The 23,922-nt window shown below is 46.4% G+C and overlaps 1 protein-coding gene across 2 annotated transcripts; it reads left to right on the forward strand.

Annotated features, from left to right (window-relative positions):
• Positions 1–529: 529 nt before the first annotated feature.
• LOC135526388 (protocadherin-18-like) lies at positions 530–7,302 on the forward strand. 2 transcript variants are annotated; one of them, XM_064954730.1, is made up of 4 exons: positions 530–3,418; positions 3,885–3,973; positions 4,299–4,483; positions 5,776–7,302. In XM_064954730.1, exons 1-4 carry the CDS (start codon positions 920–922, stop codon positions 6,738–6,740), a joined length of 3,738 nt encoding a protein of 1,245 aa, XP_064810802.1. In that variant the 5' UTR covers positions 530–919; the 3' UTR covers positions 6,741–7,302. The 2 variants fall into 2 exon arrangements, with proteins under 2 accessions (XP_064810802.1, XP_064810803.1); XM_064954731.1 differs by having other exon boundaries at positions 3,918–3,973.
• Positions 7,303–23,922: the final 16,620 nt, after the last annotated feature.

Genomic DNA, 23,922 nt, shown 5'->3' on the forward strand with positions numbered 1-23,922 from the left:
TAGGCTAAATATATGAAACAACCACATATGACATTCACCTCAAAATATGTTTAGATTTTTTTATTGCCATTACAGATGCTCATAACCAGCACGTACAATTCAAGCAGGGCTATGTTGCGGTGTATCTCATCCCATCCCATATATGGAACGTTTAAATGCTTGATCATATTTCATGTTGGAGTGTTATGATTATGTTTTAGCATAGTCAATCTGACAGTGGCACACTTTTGTGAATTGCAGCTATAACAATATGCGAGTGCCGAGGCAGCCATGGGTCAATTTGGCCATGTTTAAAGTTCTCCCTGAATAAGCAGCCCTTATTGTTGTGGCACACATTAAAACTACGTCTTTGGGCTGGTCCTCCCGGCTTCTGGAATCAAGGCCCCCTCTGTGTTGTGAATGGACACCCTGGAGGCAGCGAAGGGGCAGCACTTGATTTAGGGAGGGGTGTAAAGGAGAGGGGAGGGGGGCTGGGGTGACTTTTTGTGTGAGCGGAGGAAAAAGACGCAGTTTGGGTGAGGGGCGGGCTATGAGGGCCAGTCTGTAGACGAGACAGACCGCAGGAGCGCGCGACAGAGCAGAGCGCACAGCAAACGGAGCTACGCCTTTTCTCACCGCTCAGATTTCCAGACGCACACTCACACACACAGACCGGGGCTTAAGTGGATGTATGCAACAGATCACAACAGCAAGAAAAACACTGCATTTGAGTTGGTGTGTTTGGTGTAAAATTGGAGCCAAAAGAAAACTCCGACCCGGTTGATTTTGAGTTCTCAAATCTTCATCCTCCAGTCGACTTGCACGACTTTTCACCAAAGATGACTTACTGAAGGGATTTAACATGCTAGACTTTTGAGAGAGCATCTTTTTTTAAACCTTGCTCCTCCGTGGTAGTGTAGCCCCATCCCGGGTGCTGAAGATGGGTGCCAAAATGAACACACCCAAAGGAAATATAGTATTTTCCACTGCGCTATTATTATTTTTGGTTGTAATTATGCAGGCCGTTTCTGGTAAGACTTTGAAATATAAAGTTTATGAAGAGCAAAAAGTGGGCACAGTGATTGCAAGGCTAAAGGAGGACGTGGCGGATGTTCTGTCTAAATTACCGAGTTCACTGTCCTTTCGGTTCCGTGCTATGCAGAGGGGGAGCACTCCATTTCTGTCGGTTCGGGAGGAAGACGGTGAAATCACCATAGGGACCAAGATTGACCGGGAGAAGCTTTGTGAAAAGAACCTAAACTGTTCTATCGAATTTGACGTTGTCACTCTTCCCACTGAATACCTCCAGCTGTTCCACGTCGAGGTGGAAGTCTTAGACATAAACGATAACTCGCCACAGTTCTCCCGTGCCATCATCCCCATTGAGATCTCCGAGAGCGCCTCTGTGGGAAACCGCATCCCGCTGGACAGCGCCACCGACCCTGACGTGGGAGATAACTCCCTTTACTCTTACTCTCTGACGCCGAATAACTTTTTCAAAATCGACATAAGGACCAGAACCGACGGTGCCAAATATGCAGAGCTGGTGGTGGTGAAAGAGCTGGACAGGGAGGTGCAGTCCAGCTACCAGCTGCAGCTAACGGCCTCGGACAATGGAGTCCCCCCGAAGTCCGGCTCCACTCTGCTCAAGATAAGCATCTCAGACTCCAACGACAACAGTCCGGTTTTTGATGAGCAGGTGTACGTTATTAATCTCCTGGAAAACTCACCACTTGGGACTCTACTGATTGATTTGAACGCCACAGATCCGGATGAGGGCACTAACGGTAAAATAGTTTACTCTTTCAGCAGTCATATCTCTCCCAAAATACTGGAGACGTTTAAAATGAACCCTGAAAATGGCCAAGTTACTCTGATTAAAAAAGTGGACTATGAAACTACGTCATCTTATGAGTTGGACATTCAGGCGCAGGATCTGGGTCCTAACTCCATCCCAGGACTTTGTAAAACCGTAATCAAAGTGGTGGACGTGAACGATAACAAACCGGAGATCAACATTAACCTCATGACTCCCGGTAAGGAGGAAGTGGCCTACATCTCGGAGGGCGCGCCGGTGGACACCTTCATAGCATTGGTGCGCGTGGACGACAGTGACGCAGGGCTCAATGGCGACGTGGTGTGTCGCCTGCACGGCCATGGGCACTTCCGGCTGCAGAAGACCTATGAGAAGAATTACATGATCCTGACCAATGTGTCTCTGGACAGAGAGAAGAGGTCAGAGTACAGTCTAACGGTCATAGCTGAGGACCGCGGCTCTCCAAGCCTTTCCACCATCAAACACTTCACGGTGCAGGTGTTGGATGAAAACGATAACCCGCCCCGCTTTGAGAAGAGTCGCTACGAGGTTTACAAGTCAGAGAACAACTCTCCCGGGGCCTACCTGATGACAGTGGTCGCGTCTGACCCTGACCTGGGCACCAACGGCCAGGTGACCTACACGGTGGTGGACACTCTGGTCCAGGGAAGCCCCATCTCCACCTACGTCACCATCGACCCGTCCAACGGCGCCATCTACGCCCTACGGAGCTTCGACCACGAGGACGTCAGCCGCATCTCCTTCACCGTTCAAGCACGGGACGGAGGGAACCCCCCCCTATCCTCCAATGCCACCGTCCTTCTGACCGTGCTAGACGACAACGACAACCCGCCCGTCATCCAGTCCCCGCTCCTACGTAACCACACCGCCGACCTCCTCCTCTGGAGACACGCCTCCGCCGGTCAGCTGGTCACAATTGTCAAGGCCACTGACCGTGACACTGGCATCAACAGTGAGCTGAGCTGCTCCATCGTCGGGGGCAACGAGGAGGGCCTGTTTGTGATGGATGCTCGGCGGTGCGAGCTGCGGACCAACGGCAGTCTGGAGGGGGTTCCCAAGGATGTGCTGGAGATCAGAGTGGAGGTGCAGGATAGGGGCACCACCCGCCTGTCCACCGGGGCCCTGCTCCGCCTCTCCCTCCAGGAGAATATGGACTTCCTACCCCCAGGCCTCCCCACGGGCCCCAACCATTCCCTCCTGGACCTCTCCCTCATCATCATCATCTCCCTGGGGGCTGTGTGTGCCCTGCTGTTGGTGGTCATGGTGATGTTCGCCACAGCACGCTGCAACAGAGAGAAAAAGGACCCCCACAACTCGTACAACTGCAGGGTGGCTGAGAACACGTACCAGAACCACCCCAAGAAGCCCTCTAGGCAGATCCACAAGGGAGACATCACCCTGGTCCCCACTGTCAATGGAACCCTGCCCATACGGGCACACCCACACTCACCTTCTGCCTCACCCGCCCCAGAGAGGGGCACCATGGGTAGCAGGCAGAGCCACCACAGCCGCCAGTCGCTCAACAGCCTGGTCACCATCTCCTCCAATCACGTCGCAGAGAACTTCGCTCTGGAACTGGCCCACGCCACACCCCCTGTCGAAGTAAGATGAGAGAGAGCGAAACAATGTCTAAGTTCATGTCCTTAGTACAGTATTAGTAGATGGTTTATGAATATGAATATGTTATCTACTAATGGTAGTCTTGAATCACATAAATGTCTTTGGATTAAAATAGACCCACATCAACTATGGATCTATAGAATAAAGAAGGACTGAGTTTTGGCCTTGTCTTGTATTATGGTGATATAGAAATTGAACAATGTTTATCATTATGATTTTTGCGTTTTATATTTCATATTCAGTATTTGTTCTGAATTTGTCCCCGATGTTGTGGTATGTTCAGTACTCCATCCCTTATATCCAGTGATCATCTCATGTTTTAGAACATATCACGTCATATCAACATCCATCCACCTCGTGTCCTTGTGCCTGTCTGCTCCCATCAGTATTCATTTATTCATTCATTCCTTTCATTCTTTTTTTTTTACATTTTCTTTTTCGATTGTAGCAAGTCTCACAGCTTCTGTCCATGCTCCATCAGGGCCAGTACCAGCCAAGACCCAGTTTCCGTGGCAACAAATACACCAGGAGCTACAGGTATTAACACCATCTAACTGCACCTTAAAATAAACACACCTGAAGGGAATCAGAATGTACGTGGGCATAACTCAGTAAGGCTCTAAGGCATATCCTACAATGCTTTACATATTCCTAAAAAGCTTTTGGCTGTATTCCCTCGTAGGCTTATGTGCTTTGTTCTATTTTAGTACTCAACCTTAATAACACTTGATAATTGCATGCACAAACCTTCGCCACTAGAGAATTCACTGTACTATCGTTTTGATATGCATAAGCCTTGAACCATCCTCCAATGTTGTTTTCTAATGGAAGTTGAACCATCATTTCCTCTCTCCGTCTCCAGGTATGCTCTGAACGACATGGACAAGTTTAGTCTGAAGGACAGTGGTCGTGGCGACAGCGAGGCTGGGGACAGTGACTACGAGGCAGGACGAGAGTCCCCCATCGACAGGCTCCTGGGTGAGGCCTTTAATGAGCTATACCCTCATGACGGCCAACACAGACCACATCCACAGCATCCGCATGCAGGTATACACCATTCAACTCATCACCCCTCTCACCTCACCTCAAAACCCTCACCCTTCAGCCTACAACACTCTCCCCTCTATATATCAGCCTCTTACCCTATACCCTTGTTCTTTACTGAACTATACCAACAATGACTGCATGCAGGTATACCATCCTCACCCTTTTCACCATATCCCTCCTCTCACCCATCTTAGCCTTTACCCTACACTACAGGTCACCACTGAGCTATGCCCCACCACAACACACATTATCACACCACCTCACCTCTCACCACAACTATCAATCACCCTCATCCCCAACACCTCTGAGAGATCCACTCCCCAGCTGTTTATCAGCACAGTGCCTGGGACTGGATGGGACTGTGGAGGGAGAAAAGAGGCAGAATTATCACCCGTTTCTCTAACGAGAAAAAGCTCTCATCTCCTCCATAACACAATTATTTCAGTGTGCGATCAGGCAGCCAGGCAGTCAGCTGGGCAGTTCACAGGCAGGCAGAGGTGGTTGGAGTGGGTTTTTCAACAGCTTTGAAAGGCTGTTTTTGTAAATCAGTCCGGTTCATCTTTTATTTTTGCCTTTCATCAGCGGGGAAGGCAATATGCTGCCTGCCTACATGGCTGCGGCTGCTGTTTTTCCAATGCTCCCCAATGCACTCTTCCTTCATCAGCTCTAAGATGTATTATAAATGGTCTTTTCATGGTAATGAGAGGGTAATGAAGTCCCTGAATAGCATGAGTGACTAGCCAGCGGTCTGTAATGAAGGCTTTAACTTGGCATATTTGATTTGTATAATTTATTCTACAGAGATTTTTCATTTGAAGATTTAATATTGAATAGACACAATTTCAAAAGGGAAAAATGCAGGTTTTTAAGCAGATTCTTTTGAAAGAGTAATAGTGGCCATTGATCTGGTCCAGTGAATTGTGTCGATATGTTAATGTTGAAGGTAGTGTGCTCTCTCCTGCAGCGTGATATGCTATCTAATTATCTTAGATTTCCACCCATGTTTGTACGCAGATCACAGAACTGTGTTTTAACATGAATGGACAATGTTTGATGTTAAAAGGCTATGAAAGACAATCTTTCATCTCCTCCCTTCAAAACCACTCCCAGTTCTATGCCGACTCATCACCATCTCCCCTCATCAAAAGTCTATCAACAAAGAACAGTAATACCCAGAACAATCTATGGTCTGTGTATGTAGAAATGCATGGCCTCCTATGTATTTCATCTCCCTGTGCAGTGCCTTGTGACTCTGTATCCCTGACCACGTCTCTCTCCCTCTCTCGCTGTAGCGATGAGACTGTGCACTGAGGAGTGTCGTGTCCTGGGTCACTCTGACCAGTGCTGGATGCCTCCCCTGCTCTCCCCAGCCTCCTCTGACTACCGCAGCAACCTCTTCATCCCAGGAGAGGACCCCCGCCAGGCCAGTGATCCCCAGGAGCCGCCCCAGCCCTCCGACCCCGACCACCCTCACGTAGAACGCAGCAACCAGAGCTTCTCCACCTTCGGCAAGGACAACCAGGAGGAGGCCGAGGAGGCAGAGGGGGGAGAGGAGGGGGAGGAGGAGGAGGACCTGTGTGGAACCACGTCCCTGTTGTCAGAGATGAGCAGTGTGTTTCAGAGGCTCCTCCCCCCATCGCTGGACTCTTATATCCAGGTCAGCGAGACACAAAAGGCAGGTACAAGTATGGGGGGTGTAGGTGTCCCCATGACAGGGTCACTGGACAGGAGGAGGGGTCATCTGCCAGGTAAGCCCAGTGCTGCCGCCCACCAGCAAGGTGTTGCAGCATGGGCCGCCAATACCCACTTCCAGAACCCCGGCTCTAGCATTGGGCCCTCAGGCCAACCACACCCCCAGAATGGTAGCTACCACACCCTCAAACCCAGCACCAAGCTCAGCCCCCAGAACAACCACCACAACCAGGCCGTCCCTAAAAACAGCCCTCAGAATGGACACGGCCACCACGCCCCCACCCCCAAGAACAGCCCTCTCCTCACTGCCCTGGTCAGCCCCACCCTGGTGGCACCCTTCCTGGCCCCTGCCCCCATCCCTGTTCCCCTCCCGGGGCCATGCGGTAAGTGGCTCCCAGCCATGGAGGAGATCCCAGAGAACTTTGAGGAGGATGAGTTTGACTCGGTGCTGGGGCAGCTGGGACACCTGCAGGGGAAGAGGAGCGACAGCCGGCATGAGCTGATGGACGCCAGCGAGCTGGTGGCTGAGATCAACAAATTGTTACAGGATGTCCGGCAGAGCTAGACAACACTACATACCCTCCACCTTTGAACTCTGACCTCCAACTTCCTGTCTTCCTGTCAGGAGTCCTGCCATGTCTATGGAGGGGGAGCTGAGGAGTCTGGGTAGGAAAAAAGAAAAGAGAAACCAACGAAAGACATAGACCTGCAATTGTCGTTAAAGTTGCATTTCTAACGTATTTGTGTTTTGTGAATGCTAAATATCCAAATAATGTTTGTATTTTCTTGTTTGGTACACAATGTACACAATGTGACTGTATTTATCTTTGTATTTTAAAAATACATTTGTATTCTTATATTTATATGAAGTAAATGTATATAAACTTAATCAATCAGAATTCTATTTTTATATATTGAAGGCATGTTAAATGAAGAAAAAAAGAATCAACATTTTGACATGCAACTGAAAATCTACATATTTAATATTGTCTTTTGTATTGTGAAATGTTTTTTTTATGTCACTATTATTATATGTATACATGAATATATTAATTATTGGACAGAAATCTTTGTGGTGTATTGTGGGAACTTGGGGGAAACACAAATAAAAGTGAAAAAACACAGAACTAATATGAGTTTGTCTTGATGTTTCATATTTGACTAATGTTGTCATTGTATTAGAAGAAGGAAGTCACAGAGGTTTATTTGCTAAGTTAAATGTTTTCATAGAAGGTTAAGAACCTTCACAGATCTCCAACATTTGGCATACATAATGATATTAGAGGCGTGGGCTTGGTATTGTGTGTGTGTGTGTGTGTGTGTGTGTGTGTGTGTGTGTGTGTGTGTGTGTGTGTGTGTGTGTGTGTGAGAGAGAGAGTATAATTCTACAAAGAGATGCTGAACTGTTGTCCAGATTTCTATGAGCATAGTTCCATATGAGCTCCCCCTATTGGTCAAAAGAGTTCACTATTGGTCCAATAGCGGTCAGGTCTACTACGGTCAGCACCAACCTGTATCATTGGGAAGTCCCTACCTTAAATCCTAAGCCTAACCTTTACCCCAGACCATAGAGCCTTTACTCATCTTTACCCTTACCCTTACCCTAACCTTGACCATAATGCTTACCTAACCTTAACCCTTACCTTAACCATTTTAAATGTCAACTTCAATGTGGCAGGGACTTCCCAAGGATCCTGGATAGCTCAGACCTCAGGTCTACTCTAGCACACTGCTCTTGGATGTAAGAGTCAGATATTCTCCAATTCAGGTCCTATATATGTATTTGGAAGGAGGCTGTTCATGACAGTATAGTTTTGCCTCCTATTTTCTTCTTGGTCGATGGCTGATGTTACCAGTGCAATGAAAAACATTGGTTCTATCATCACCACTTACTACTGCTACCCAAGCTCGTTCTTCGGACGACTTTACCCATCTGAAGGTCTGAGGTTCAGTTTGAAACAGAACAGAGCCCCCTGGAGGCCAGATTGAATTATTGCAGGAGTAGGTTCCTCCTCTTCATGAGTAGCAGTGGCAAGCATCTGGAGCTGAATTCACTAGGTGCTCTGTAGTCCAAATAAATCACCGACACTCAACCACGGAGATACCTACAAACCAATAACATCAGTCAGTCAGTATGTAAGTCAGTCAGTCGTCAGTCAGTATGTAAGTCAGTTAGTCAGTATGTCAGTCAGTCAGTATGTCAGTCAGTCAGTAAGCATGCCAGTCAGTTAGTCCGTATGTCTGTCAATCAGTCAGTCAGTCGGTCAGTATGTCAGTCAGTTAGCATGCCAGTCAGTCAGTATGTAAGTCAGTTAGTCAGTCAGTCAGTCAGTATGTCAGTCAGTCAGTTAGCATGCCAGTCAGTTAGTCCGTATGTCAGTCAATCAGTCAGTCAGTCGGTCAGTATGTCAGTCAGTTAGCATGCCAGTCAGTCAGTATGTAAGTCAGTTAGTCAGTCAGTCAGTCAGTATGTCAGTCAGTCAGTTAGCATGCCAGTCAGTTAGTCCGTATGTCAGTCAGTTAGTCCGTATGTCAGTCAGTCAGTCAGTCAGTGTGTCAGTCAGTCAGTTAGCATGCCAGTCAGTTAGTCCGTATGTCAGTCAGTCAGTCAGTCAGTCAGTCAGTCAGTCAGTATGTCAGTCAGTCAGTTAGCATGCCAGTCAGTCAGTATGTAAGTCAGATAGTCAGTCAGTCAGTCAGTATGTAAGTCAGTTAGTCAGTATGTCAGTTAGTCAGTATGTCAGTATGTCAGTATGTAAGTCAGTTAGTCAGTATGTCAGTCAGTCAGTATGTAAGTCAGTCAGTCAGTCAGTCAGTATGTCAGTCAGTCAGTTAGCATGCCAGTCAGTTAGTCCGTATGTCAGTCAGTCAGTCAGTATGTAAGTCAGTTAGTCAGTATGTCAGTATGTCAGTATGTAAGTCAGTTAGTCAGTATGTCAGTCAGTCAGTATGTAAGTCAGTCAGTCAGTCAGTCAGTATGTCAGTCAGTTAGCATGCCAGTCAGTTAGTCCGTATGTCAGTCAGTTAGTCCGTATGCCAGTCAGTCAGTCAGTCAGTCAGTCAGTCAGTCAGTCAGTGAGTCAGTCAGTCAGTCAGTGAGTCAGTCAGTCAGCATGTCTAAATAAACCAGATGAGGCTAACCGTACGGTACGTGCAAACATTTGGTGTGTACGTGTACCTTTGTGGGTCTGTATTAGGCTCAGATGTCTCAGTATTTTACCATTACATATGTCTTACACCTTTCCCACACTGAGCCCATAACCTGGTATTGTCACTCACTCCTTTCCTGCATCGACACTGAGATAGAAGAAACCACTAGAACTACAACACAATTATCAACATCTCATTGTTTTCTGTGTTCCTACCTTCCTGCATTTGAGCCTTTACACATGAGTCTGTTTCTATCAGCTAGGTTGATAGTGAAATAGCTACCATTAGAGGCTTTTCTAGTGGTAGAGCGAGTGATAGAGGGAGGGAGAGGTAGCAGGAGAGAACGAGTACATGCTCGCGGGAGGGAGCAGGAGGAGAGGTAGTGGGAGATGACAGAGACAATTACAGGGAGAGAAGGAAGGAGAGAGAGAAAGAGCTAGGGATTCAGAGAGAGTGAGAATAGAGAAACAGAGAGGGAGAGAGAGAGGTAGAGAGATGGAGAGAGAGAATGATAGAGAAAGAGCGAGAGAGAGAGAGAGAGATGAGAGAGAGAATGATAGAGAAACAGAGAGAGAGAGATAGAGAGAGAGAATGATAGAGAAACACAGAGCGAGAGAGAGAGAGAGAGAGAGAGAGAGAGAGAGAGAGAGAGGGATAAAGATAAAGAGGGAGAGAGAGAGAGGAAAAGCCAGGGGTTCTTTTTAGGAGAACACAGAGTCTGTCGTGAAGAAGGAAGCCAGTGTTTGGCTTTTCATGTCGTCAGCCATTTCTCCTGAATGCTGCTTAACATATCCTCCCTGACTACATCTCCTCCCTCCTCTCTCACCTTCTATCTCCCCCTGCAGACGGCTGTACCCAGCAATAAACCCAGTCTAACAGAACCCTATATTCTCATTTCCACTCAATACTGTCTAGGTCCAGCTGCACTACATGTAGAGAGAGAGTCATAATCTGTGAGGTTTCGTTGGGAATGATCTGTCTTTTCAATGGCATCCACATTTGTATTGATTTTACACAATAACACACTCATGACAGAAACTGACTGATTAAAGTCATGGAGGGAAATCAAGGCCATCTGGTCCATAATCACCAGCCATTTTCAAGTTAACAGTACTTAAAACTTATTTGGGATAGGGGGCAGCATTTTCACTTTTGGATGAATAGCGTGCCCAGAGTAAACTGCCTCATACTCAGTCCCAGATGCTAATATATGCATATTATTAGTATTGGATAGAAAACACTGAAGTTTCTAAAACTGTTTGAATGATGTCTGTGAGTATAACAGAACTCATATGGCAGGCAAAAACCTGAGAAAAATCCAAACAGGAAGTTGGAAATCTGAGGTTTGTAGTTATTGAACTCACCCCTATCAAACACACAGTGGGATATGGGTTATTTTGCACTTCCTACGGCTTCCACTAGATGGCAACAGTCTTTAGAACTTTGTTTCAGGCTGCTCATGTGAAGGGGGGCCGGATGGGAGCTGTTTGACTAAGGGGTCTGCCTGCAGCCTCGTTCTCAGTCACGCGCTTTCACATGAGAGTTAGCTCTCGTTCAATTGCTTTTCTACAGGCAATGGAATTCTCCGGTTGGAACATTATTGAACTTTTATGATAAAACATCCTAAAGATTGTTTCTATACTTAGTTTGACAAGTTTCTTCGACCTGTAATATAACTTTTTGAACGTTTCGTCCAACTGGACCAGATCGCGCTTTTGGATTTGTTTACCAAACGCCCTAACAAAAGATGCTATTGGACATAAATGGACATAAATGTTGGACATTATCGAACAAAACAAGCATTTATTGTGGAAATGCGATTCTTGGGAATGCATTCTGATGAAGATCATCAAAGGTAAGTGAATATTTATTATGCTATTTATGAATAATGTTGACTACCCAACATGGAGGATGTTTCTCTGGCTGGTTCGGGCTCTGAGCGCTGTTCTCAGATTATGCTTATTCCATAAAGTTTTTTGAAATCTGACACAGCGGTTGCATTAAGGAGAAGTGTATCTAAAGTTCCATGCATAACACTTGAATTTTCATCAACATTTATAATGAGTAGTTTCTAAAACTGTTTGAATGATGTCTGTGAGTATAACAGAACTCATATGGCAGGCAAAAACCTATGAAGAAATCCAACCAGGAAGTGGGAATTCTGAGGTTGGTCGATTTTCAACTCATTCCCTATTTAAGATACAGTGGGATATTGGTCATGCTGCACTTCCTAAGGCTTCCACTAGATGTTAACACTCTTTGGAACCTTGTTTGATGCTTCTACTGTGAGGTGAGTATAACAGAACTCATATGGCAGGCAAAAACCTATGAAGAAATCCAACCAGGAAGTGGGAATTCTGAGGTTGGTCGATTTTCAACTCATTCCCTATTTAAGATACAGTGGGATATTGGTCATGCTGCACTTCCTAAGGCTTCCACTAGATGTTAACACTCTTTGGAACCTTGTTTGATGCTTCTACTGTGCCGAATGAGAGGGGAATGAGTCAGAGGTCTGCCAGAAGGCCTTGAGATCGTGACACTCGTTCATGTGAGAGCGAGCTCTGTTCCATCGCAATTCTACAGACAAAGGAATTCTCCGGTTGGAACAGTATTGAAGATTTATGTTAAAAACATCCTAAAGATTGATTCTATACATCGTTTGACATGTTTCTACTGAATGTAACGGAACTTTTTGACATTTTGTCTGCTCCTAGTGAGCGCGCTTCGTGAGTTTGGATTTGTTTACAAAACGCGCTAACAAAAGTACTTATTTGGACATAAATGATGGACATTATTGAACAAAACAAACATTTATTGTGGAACTGGGATTCCTGTGAGTGCATTCTGATGAAGATCATCAAAGGTAAGTGAATATTTATAATGTATTATATATTTATAACATCCAGCAAAGCATAAGAAGCAAAAAGTGGTGATTTCATTCTCAAAATAATGTCAGTGATTAGAATAAATTAAATTGTTGTCAAAAATAGGCAATAACATACGATGAACCCCCAAAAATCCTTAGAATAATAAAAAGTACAATTTATTCAATCCAGTCTAGGGGTAACCTACGGTTGAGACAAAATTCTGCATACCCTCACATGAACACTCTCCTCATCAGAGTTTACAGAACACTGGCAAACAAAGACAGGTAGAGCAAGCTAGAGCCCCTTTCTGGGCTAAACCATAGCCACAATTAGCAATGGTACATAATCACACAATAACCGAACCCATGGGGTGCTTTCTTCTTTGTGAGCATACACGCACACATCAGCAGGCACGTCTCATAGTAGAGCACGGACATGTACGAGCGGAGCTTCGAGATGTGGAAACACAAGACAAACACAAAGTAAGCACTCAAAATAAATGCATCAGCTGAAGAAAGTACAGAGCCATTTAGCAGTTTAGCAGGAGAAAATTAGTAGTGGAGAGTTATCCATGGCATGAATACAAATTAATAACTGTCACGCCCTGGTCGAAGTATATTGTGTTTGTGTTTATTTATTTGGTCAGGCCAGGGTGTGACATGGGTTTATTGTGGTGTGTTTTGTCTTGGGGTTTTGTTAGGTATTGTGTGTGTGGCTTAGTGGGGGTATCTAGCATAGTCTATGGCTGTCTGGAGTGGTTCTCAATCAGAGGCAGGTGTTTATCGTTGTCTCTGATTGGGAACCATATTTAGGCAGCCATATTCTTTGAGTATTTCGTGGGTGATTGTTCCTGTCTCTGTGTTTGTTGTCACCAGATAGGCTGTATAGGTTTTCACGTTCCGTTTGTTGTTTTGTATTTGTTCGTTTCATCGTCATTAAACATGTCTCAAAAATACCACGCTGCATTTTGGTCCGCTTCTCCTTCGACAGACGAGAACAGTTACAGAATCACCCACCACAACGGGACCAAGCGGCGTGGTAACAGGCAACAGCAACAGCAGGAGCAACAAAGAGAGGAATGGACATGGGAGGACGAATTGTACGGAGAAGGACCCTGGGCTCAGCCTGGAGAATATCGCCGCCCCAAAGAAGAACTGGAGGCGAGAAAGCGGAGAGGCGCCGGTATGAGGAGGCAGCACGGCGACGCGGATGGAAGCCCGAGAGTCAGCCCCAAAAAATTCTTGGGGGGGGGTGGGGGCTCAGGGAGAGTGTGGCAGAGTCAGGAGTCAGACCTGAGCCAACTCTCCCTGTTTATCGTGAGGAGCCAAGGAGGAGACCAGAACCAGAGCCGGTGTTGGAGGTGAGCGAAGCAGAGACTGTGAAGGAGTTAATGGGGAGATTGGAGGAGAAAGAAATGAGGGAGTTGCTGTGTTGGTGCTTTAAGCATGGAATTCGCCCGACGGAGCGTGTCGGGGATTTGATGGCACCTGGGTCAGCGCTCCATACTCATCCTGAGGTGCGTGTTAGTCGGCTGGTGAAGATGGTGCCAGCCTCACGTACCAGGCCTCCTGTGCACCTCCCTAGCCTTGCACGTTCTGTGCCAGCACTGCTCTCAAGATCTCCAGTACGCCTTCACGGTCTAGCCCATCCTGTGCCACCTCCACACACCAGCCCCCGGTGGCAGCTCCCCGCACCAGGCTTCCTGTGCGTGTCCTCGGCCCAGTACCACCAGTGCCAGCACCACGCATCAGGCCTACAGTGCGCCTCGCCTCTCCAGCGCTGCCGGAGCCTTCCTCCTCTCCTGCGCTGTCAGAGTCTCCCGCCTGTTCAGCGCTGCCCGAGCCTTCCTCCTCTCCTGCGCTGCCGGAGTCTCCCGCCTGTTCAGCGCTGCCGGAGCCTTTCTCCTCTCCTGCGCTGCTGGAGTCTCCCGCATGTTTAGCGCTGCCAGAGCCTTCCGCCTCTACAGCGCTGCCGGAGTCTCCTGCCTGTTTAGCGCAGCCAGAGCTGCCAGTCTGCATGGAGCAGCCAGAGCTGTCGGTCTGCATGGAGCAGCCAGAGCTGTTGGTCTGCATGGAGCAGCCAGAGCTGTCGGTCTGCATGGAGCAGCCAGAGCTGTCGGTCTGCATGGAGCAGCCAGAGCTGTCTGTCTGCATGGAGCAGCCAGAGCTGTCAGTCTTCATGGAACAGCCAGAGCTGCCAGTCTGCATGGAGCAGCCGGAGCTGCCAGTCTGCATGGAGCAGCCAGAGCTGCCAGTCTGCAAGGAGCTGCCAGTCTGCAAGGAGCTGCCAGTCAGCATGGAGCAGCCAGAGCTGCCAGTCAGCCAGACTCTTCCAGATCTGCCAGTCAGCCAGACTCTTCCAGATCCGCCAGTCAGCCAGACTCTTCCAGATCCGCCAGTCAGCCAGACTCTTCCAGAACTGCCAGTCAACCAGACTCTTCCAGATCTGCCAGTCAACCAGACTCTTCCAGATCTGCCAGTCAACCAGACTCTTCCAGATCCGCCAGTCAACCAGACTCTTCCAGATCCGCCAGTCAACCAGACTCTTCCAGATCTGCCCGTCAGCCAGGATCTTCCAGATCCGCCAGTCAGCCAGGATCTGCCAGAACTGCCAGCCAGCCAGGATCTGCCGGATCCAACTACCTGCCTGAGCTTCCTCTCAGTGCTGAGCTTCCTCTCAGTGCTGGGCTTCCTCTCAGTGCTGAGCTTCCCCTCAGTACTGAGCTTCCCCTCAGTCCCGAGCTTCCCCTCAGTCCCGAGCTTCCCCTCAGTCCCGAGCTGCCCCTCAGTCCAGTGGGGTTCTGGGTGAGGACTACTAGGCCATGGTCGGCGGCGAGGGTGGACTATCCAAGGACGCGAGGAGGAGGGACTAAGACATTGATAGAGTGGAGTCCACGTCCTGCGCCGGAGCCGCCACCATGGACAGACGCCCACCCAGACCCTCCCCTATGGTTTTGGTGTGCGTCCGGGAGTCCGCACCTTAGGGGAGGGGGTTCTGTCACGCCCTGGTCGAAGTATATTGTGTTTGTGTTTATTTATTTGGTCAGGCCAGGGTGTGACATGGGTTTATTGTGGTGTGTTTTGTCTTGGGGTTTTGTTAGGTATTGTGTGTGTGGCTTAGTGGGGGTATCTAGCATAGTCTATGGCTGTCTGGAGTGGTTCTCAATCAGAGGCAGGTGTTTATCGTTGTCTCTGATTGGGAACCATATTTAGGCAGCCATATTCTTTGAGTATTTCGTTGGTGATTGTTCCTGTCTCTGTGTTTGTAGTCACCAGATAGGCTGTATAGGTTTTCACATTCCGTTTGTTGTTTTGTATTTGTTCGTAACATCGTCATTAAACATGTCTAAGAAATACCACGCTGCATTTTGTTCCGCTTCTCCTTCGACAGACGAGAACCGTTACAATAACTGTGGGCCTTTTTCCTGGCTTTTGCCTTATCCTAGATAACAGTTAAAATAAAATCAGCTGGATGTCTGCTGTTTATAATTATTACATTCCCAAACATAGTCAAATGTTTAGCTAAAAATACTAACAATAACTTTTCAAAACAGGCAGTTTACAGAAAACGTATTTATTCTATTGGTCATTTTGAAAACATTTATTTTAGGCTTATGTTTATTTTACAGCAGTTCACACATATTACAACCTGCCAAGTAGCCAAGGAATTCTGGATTATGCATTTGGGGTTGTAAACGTTTTTTTCTGCAAGATACGAGTAAGCAATATAACGTTGAGCGATGGGAGTCCAATGTACAGGAGGCTAGCCTGCCACTATCACTCTGTTTGTGTGTGTGTGTGGTAGATACACTCATAGAAAAAAGGGTTCCAAAAGAGTTCTTTGTGGAAGGATAGGGTTCTCACAAGAACCGTTTTGATCAGAAGAACCCTTTTTGGAAGACAAGGATTCTTTGTAAGGCAAAGGGTTCTACCTAGAACCTTTGACATCCTACAAACTATTTTTGGAGAAAGTGTTCTTTGATGATTCTTTGTAAGGCAAGAAGGGTTCTACATAGAACCTTATAGAATATTTCCCAGCATGCTGTGTTGCAGGGAGATTTTCTGAATTGTTTGTTTTACTGTATTATCTGTGTTTTTGCATTGATTGGTTGATAAATGTTATGCTACACAGAGATGAATAACATACCGTTTTCTATACTAATCCAACCTGTTAGTAATTGGATTTATTCAATCTTTCCTACAATGGCGAGCATCTTGGTTGAATGCAGGAATGAATGCAGGTTGAGGGCGATAAAATTTCTTGCATCATGCTTCCCTTTTTTGCCTTCAAGTTTACAATTTTCCCATGCCATTATTTAGAATGATAAAGACAAAAGCTTATACTATTTTAAATAAAATAAAATATTTGAACAACAACGCAGATAGTGTGCTTTCACATGAAATAATTTTCAAAAGTGTGCCTTCGATGAGATTCAACATCATAAAATCCCATACCTGAATGTTCCATAGTTCCCCTTTTCTACCTGCCAAGCTACCAGTGAGGTGAAACTATCTGAACAAAATCCTACCTATATTTGTAAGTACGGTGTCCAGTGGAGAACAGAGTTTTGAAAACAGCTTAGGATCGACGAAAGCACCAGAACCACGGCGAAATCAGTGGAAAGTCACGTTTTGCAGCACACGGTTTGAAAAAGCATGTGCTCAACAGAGCAGAGCTGTTGTGAAGGAAGTTGCCAAGGAAGAGTGTTTGTGTTTATACAGGATCTCCCGCCCCCCACCTACCGCCAATGCGGAGCTATACAGAAACCCTCCGCATTGCTACAAAATTTGGAAGGTGCACGGCATTGCTGTATGGAGCTAGATTTGGCATTCGCACGCCTCCGGAGACTCCAGACATCAAACCCTTTGTGTTTCAGTAGAAGTCATTCATTGTCAATGGAGCAGTCTGCCACGTTAAGTTGGGCTGCCACACTAGGCTGCAGTGCAGTCTGTGTACCACATGCAATCAATCATTTCAACTCGTGCATTGCTTTACCATGAGGTGGAACAAACAGAAGTACCAACACAGACTCCAGCTAGCTAGCTTTTAGCTGGTTGAAAAGCGAAGCCCAAATGCATATGCATCTAGTGGACATCGGACATTAGCTTCTTACGTAACGTCACTACTGTGAACCAGGAAATTCCTAACACCCCTGTGTTAGGGTATAACTAGGCCCTAAAAGAAAGGCCTTATATATGTTATGTTTTGTGATAGATAATGAAATGGTAAAGGATAATAAGCCTGGTGGAACCATTTATAGAGGGTTCTAGGAAGAACCCTCCAAAAGATAAAAACATTTCTCGGTAGAACCCTGCAAAGACTGTTCTCGGAAGAGCCTTTAGATGATAAAATTGGTATTGGTAGAACCCTTCATCGAGGGTTCTAGGCAGAACCCTTCATGAAAGGTTCTAGGTAGAAACATGTACAGGGAGTTCTATGAAGAACCCTAGATTACGGGTTCTAGATAGAACCCTTTGCAAAGGGTTCTACCTAAGACCAAAAGGTTTCCCCTATGGGTACAAACTGAAGAACCCGGTATGGTTAAACTTAGCACCTTTATTTCTAAGAGTGTATACTCCGCGGGCAGTGTTAGCGGTATTAGTCCAGTGTAATCCCCCTGCATGTCTGTCAACACCTTGCTGGATGGTGCTTCCTGGGTTTACTCTCTCTGTAGAAACACCAGAACATGTGTAGCCAGATGCTGGCCAATATTATGCTGTGTCTGGGTGAGATTTGTGCATGTGCCTGCAGTTGTATGGGTGTTTGGTTGGTGGGTCTAACAATTTGGCTGTGCTTCTGTTAGAAGCTACCAAAAAAAAGACATGAAGGTAGGATGAATGAGGAAGAGATGAAGATGTCAGGAACCACCTGGAATGAGGTCAAGAAAACCGTAACAGAGCGGAACTAAATAAGTCAAGTAAGTCTGTTAGACTTACTTAGATTGTTAAGATCGATTGTTTTGTGAATGACAAGTAACCTCATATTGGCTATATATATATATATATATATATATATATTACAATATATATATGATATATATTACAATTATTATTATGATTATCTATGACATTCCCAGTAGGCCTCCTGTGTGGTTGTGTGTAGTTACTGTACAACAGGCCATCTCCTCAACATCTGGGTTGTAGTAAACTGAGTCAACACTGGCGGATAGCTAAACAGTTAAAGAGGAGTCTATCAACATTATCCACTGTCATGGAGGTGGAAATGGTTAAGTCATTAGTCAGGGTGTCTGGTCTACTACATCACGGGGAGCACTGGGTTGTGTGTGCTTAACACACTCTAATCCATTCTAAACTATTTAACACCTGTTCCAGTGTGTCCTCCACCTACTAATGTACATTTGCTGAGCTAATATTAATCACATCAGCAGCTTTTATTTACAATCAGTCGAAAAATAAATAGTCTCATTCCCCTGCCAAAGAAAAACATAAATGTACATTGGGATTGATTGCTTCATTCGAAATGAAGGGGAGCCGTGCATATTAATCAAGATCTCTGGGTAATTAGACAAGGTGAAACGGTGACGTCTTCCAACATATTCCATATTGCAGCCGGTCGATGAGATGTTTATCATGGAGATTTAAGAGTGTTTGGCTCTCTCTCGTTTGTCTTGTTTAATTAGGGTAAATATGTTAGCGTGGGGTGGGGGATCAGAGCAGGAGATTAATGGGCTGCGAGAATGCCTCTCTCTCTAAGTATTCCACCACAGCCCTGGCTGGCACCTGTGGGCCCACTAATGCCTTCACTCTATTTAAAACTACACGATGCAGCCGCTGTGGTGGCCTATACTTTATTCAGGAGTGTGTGTGTGTGTGTGTGTGTGTGAGTGTGTTTGTTTGTGTTTGTTTTTGAACTTGCGTGTGTACATTGGGAGTTCACTGCCTTTACAATGGCCATCGAGAATAGCATTTCAGAAATATCTATGCAATTTATTGTTTGTTTACATGTCATCGTATTCCCTGATTATTTAAATTAGATTGAATGTTGTTGCCATAGTCACCATCTCTGTGCATGTCTTCGTGTGTGTGTGTGTGTGTGCGCGTGTGAATGAGAGCAGAACTGCATACAGTAATTGTGCGTTTGTGTTTGTGTTTATCCTTTCATCCACTAGATGGCACTGTTTCTGTTCCCTACATTCAACACCAGTTTACTCGCATTGTGTGTGAATATGAAAACTGTACATCAACAACATAGGTTTTGCATCAACATTGCCAAACAATTCACTTTTTCCAGCCTCTAGGGATCTGACCTGGGGGTTCCCCCTGTGTAATGTTCGCTGCTTGTACTGTAGGTCTCCCCCAATATTACAGGGTGTCTATCTCTCACTCAGTGTAACAAAACTGATTCCTTCTCACTGCCAGAACAGAACAGAGCGTAATGAATCTCTAGTCTCCACTGGCACAGATATGACCCATTCCACCTCCACTGAGCGCCAGGAGAGACACAGACCAAAATCAATTCATTTGAGCAACTTCTTTAGCGCAGGAAGTGTTCTGCAAATATTTGATAATGTCAGTTCGCTCATTTCTCAAATATCTCTTTGCACCATGAGGCGTTCCTCCTCATCAAAGAGAAAAATAAAGTTAGTCGGAGTAGTTGAGAATATGACTCATTTCAGAGCAAAGTTTCCCATGCAATCTACTAATCACCAGAAGACTCAGCATCAGATTCAAATTGTGTGTTTGCCTGTAGCTTCCATTGCCTTTTAATGTTTTTTGTCAAGATACACTCTCTCTCAAACACACACACACACGCATGCACATGTACACACAGTGTAACAAATGTGTCTATAACCATAAAAAGTTGTAAATTCAAAGGGGTCTGACCCGTGACTGTGTTTCTCTGTGACGCCAGTGTCACCAAAAACAAAAAGAAAGAACCTTTGACCTCTGCGCCTTATGTACAGTGTGTGTATGTGAGTGTGTATGTTGTCTGTTTATTTTTCCATTTGGCTCAGTGATTGCTCCAACTCTCTGCATGCTAGATCAGCCACCTGTGTCTCTGTTTCTATTGGCTGTAACAATCTCTGCTTGCCATGGCCAGAAACATCACATCAATACGGAAATAGAACTGAGAGGAAATGTCATCCTCTTGATAAAGAGCCATATTCGATTTATCCACTGTATTATCACCGGTCCCTCCGACCTCGTTTGACCTGAGTGATAAAGGTCAACGGTCAAGCAAGGGTCATGAAGAGGTGAATCTGGAATGATGGGGGATCCATGTTCGACCGGCAACTGTCTCTCATAAAGCCCTATTGATTATGCATCTCGGTCGGACTCCGCTGTGGGGTGATGGATTTTATTAACAACGGCAAGGGAGAGATCACAGCCCTGCACTGACCCCCAGTCAAATGGCTCCCATTGATTATTGAGCTGTGGTGGTGGGTGGAGGGAGAGAGAGCCGCCAAGGTCATGTAGTACCCTCACTCTCTTCCCCGGACCATGCTAGTACTTACATAGTCAGGGAAGCAGGGCGGTTACTCACCCCACCACCACCGCCTCCACCAACGCCTAGCCCACCCCAGCCGTGAGTGTCCCTGCCCGGCTGACTGACGTCTCCCCACTCTGAAATCTAAATAAATGGATCCTGATCTATTCATCCTCATGGAGCTAGCCTCTGGTCTTTAACATGTGCATTCACAGCGCTCTATTAGGGTTGGTTCAGGCAGGCGGCGTCTCGCCTCTGTAACGGCCCTCTCTGTTATCCCACTGTTCTGCTGACGAGGCTAGGCCAGGCCCGGGAGTGTGGCGGGCAGGCTGGCTGCTAACGTATCACAGGCGGGTGGAATGACCACTGCTTTCCATGGGCTCAATTGGCTTGAGAAATGAGAAGGAAAAAGGTTTGCTACACAGATGAGATGCAATGACCTCCTAATGTTGACATATCGAGTGTGTTAGCTGCTGAGAGGTAGTGGGATAGACTAGAGACAGTAGAATCACCCCCCACAGCCAGACTCTGATAGACTAGAGACAGTAGAATCACCACCCACAGCCAGACTCTGATAGACAAGAGACAGTAGAATCACCCCCACAGCCAGACTCTGATAGACTAGAGACAGTAGAATCACCCCCACAGCCAGACTCTGATAGACTAGAGACAGTAGAATCACCCCCACAGCCAGACTCTGATAGACTAGAGACAGTAGAATCACCCCCCACAGCCAGACTCTGATAGACTAGAGACAGTAGAATCACCACCCACAGCCAGACTCTGATAGACAAGAGACAGTAGAATCACCCCCACAGCCAGACTCTGATAGACTAGAGACAGTAGAATCACCCCCCACAGCCAGACTCTGATAGACTACAGAGAGTAGAATCACCCCCATAGCCAGACTCTGATAGACGAGAGACAGTAGAATCACCCCCACAGCCAGACTCTGATAGACGAGAGACCGTAGAATCACCCCCACAGCCAGACTCTGATAGACTAGAGACAGTAGAATCATCCCCCACAGCCAGACTCTGATAGACAAGAGACAGTATAATCACCCCCATAGCCAGACTTTCATAGACTAGCAACCGTAGAATCACCCCCCACAGCCAGACTCTGATAGACTAGAGACAGTAGAATCACCACCCACAGCCAGACTCTGATAGACAAGAGACAGTAGAATCACCCCCACAGCCAGACTCTGATAGACTAGAGACAGTAGAATCACCCCCCACAGCCAGACTCTGATAGACTACAGAGAGTAGAATCACCCCCATAGCCAGACTCTGATAGACGAGAGACAGTAGAATCACCCCCCACAGCCAGACTCTGATAGACGAGAGACCGTAGAATCACCCCCCACAGCCAGACTCTGATAGACTAGAGACAGTAGAATCACCCCCCACAGCCAGACTCTGATAGACTACAGAGAGTAGAATCACCCCCATAGCCAGACTCTGATAGACGAGAGACAGTAGAATCACCCCCCACAGCCAGACTCTGATAGACGAGAGACCGTAGAATCACCCCCCACAGCCAGACTCTGATAGACTAGAGACAGTAGAATCATCCCCCACAGCCAGACTCTGATAGACAAGAGACAGTATAATCACCCCCATAGCCAGACTTTCATAGACTAGCAACCGTAGAATCACCCCCCACAGCCAGACTCTGATAGACTAGAGACAGTAGAATCACCACCCACAGCCAGACTCTGATAGACAAGAGACAGTAGAATCACCCCCACAGCCAGACTCTGATAGACTAGAGACAGTAGAATCACCCCCCACAGCCAGACTCTGATAGACTACAGAGAGTAGAATCACCCCCATAGCCAGACTCTGATAGACGAGAGACAGTAGAATCACCCCCCACAGCCAGACTCTGATAGACGAGAGACCGTAGAATCACCCCCCACAGCCAGACTCTGATAGACTAGAGACAGTAGAATCATCCCCCACAGCCAGACTCTGATAGACAAGAGACAGTATAATCACCCCCATAGCCAGACTTTCATAGACTAGCAACCGTAGAATCACCCCCCACAGCCAGACTCTGATAGACTAGAGACAGTAGAATCATCCCCCACAGCCAGACTCTGATAGACAAGAGACAGTATAATCACCCCCATAGCCAGACTTTCATAGACTAGCGAGCAGAAAAATCACCCCCACAGCCAGGCTATGAGCCTTTCTGACTCACCTCTTCCTCCCCATGTAGCCTCCCTCTGACACACACACACACACACACACACACACACACACACACACACACACACACACACACACACACACACACACACACACACACACACACACACACACACACACACACACACACACACACACACACACACACACACACACACACACACACACACACACACACACACACACACATACAAAATGAGGTATATCTCACTCTGTCATCCTGTCTTCTAGTTCCACTTGAGACCTGAACCATGTCACAAAACACTCCCGATATGTTCAATGTCTCCGGGACTGTAGCCAAATAGATAGATAGAGAGAGAGCATGAAGAGTGATGAGACACACTGTAAATTCCTTCTCTCCTCTAATTAATTTTCAGACAGAGAGGGTACATATGCAGATAGAGGGAACATACGTCTTTTGTCTAGAGAGATGAATGTCAAAACTCACTTTATTAACCGGTTCTGTATTTACACATAAACATTAGAAGCACTTCATTTGGTGCCTGCTAAAATTAAACAGGTTGCCCCTTCATGTGTGGAGAAATAGACAACCACATAACACATTTTCTAAATCCGCAATGTTCTGTACACAAGGAATCCCCCACGCACTACATTTCCTCTTTCTGTCCGTATTTGAAGCACTAGCAGCTGAGAGGACATGGACATGAAATTATAAATCTAGCGTGACCGAAATGCTACGCATGAATTTTCATAATGATCAATATTTCAAGTGAAGAATCCTTTTTTACTTCCACCCAAGCCCCATTTCAGAGTGCACGCTCTGTGAGTGTTAGACAAATGAAAGCACTTTTTCCACAGCATAATTCTGATGTGTTATCTCCTTCCATTATGTGAACACGTACCACGCTTACGATGCGTGCCGTGAAGGAGCAGAGGAGCTAGAGAGAGAAATAGAAAGAAAATGGAGAGAGAAAATGAAAGAGGGAGAGAGAGAGGAATGAGAATGTATACTAACTAGAATAATCATCCTCAAGGCAAAGCTAGTTAATATTAAAGTCCATTCATAACCTTTCGTAGTGGAAGCCTTTAAATGGATATTAATCTT

This window comes from Oncorhynchus masou, chromosome 32 (assembly GCF_036934945.1).
Source record: "Oncorhynchus masou masou isolate Uvic2021 chromosome 32, UVic_Omas_1.1, whole genome shotgun sequence".
Classification (NCBI taxonomy): domain Eukaryota; kingdom Metazoa; phylum Chordata; class Actinopteri; order Salmoniformes; family Salmonidae; genus Oncorhynchus; species Oncorhynchus masou.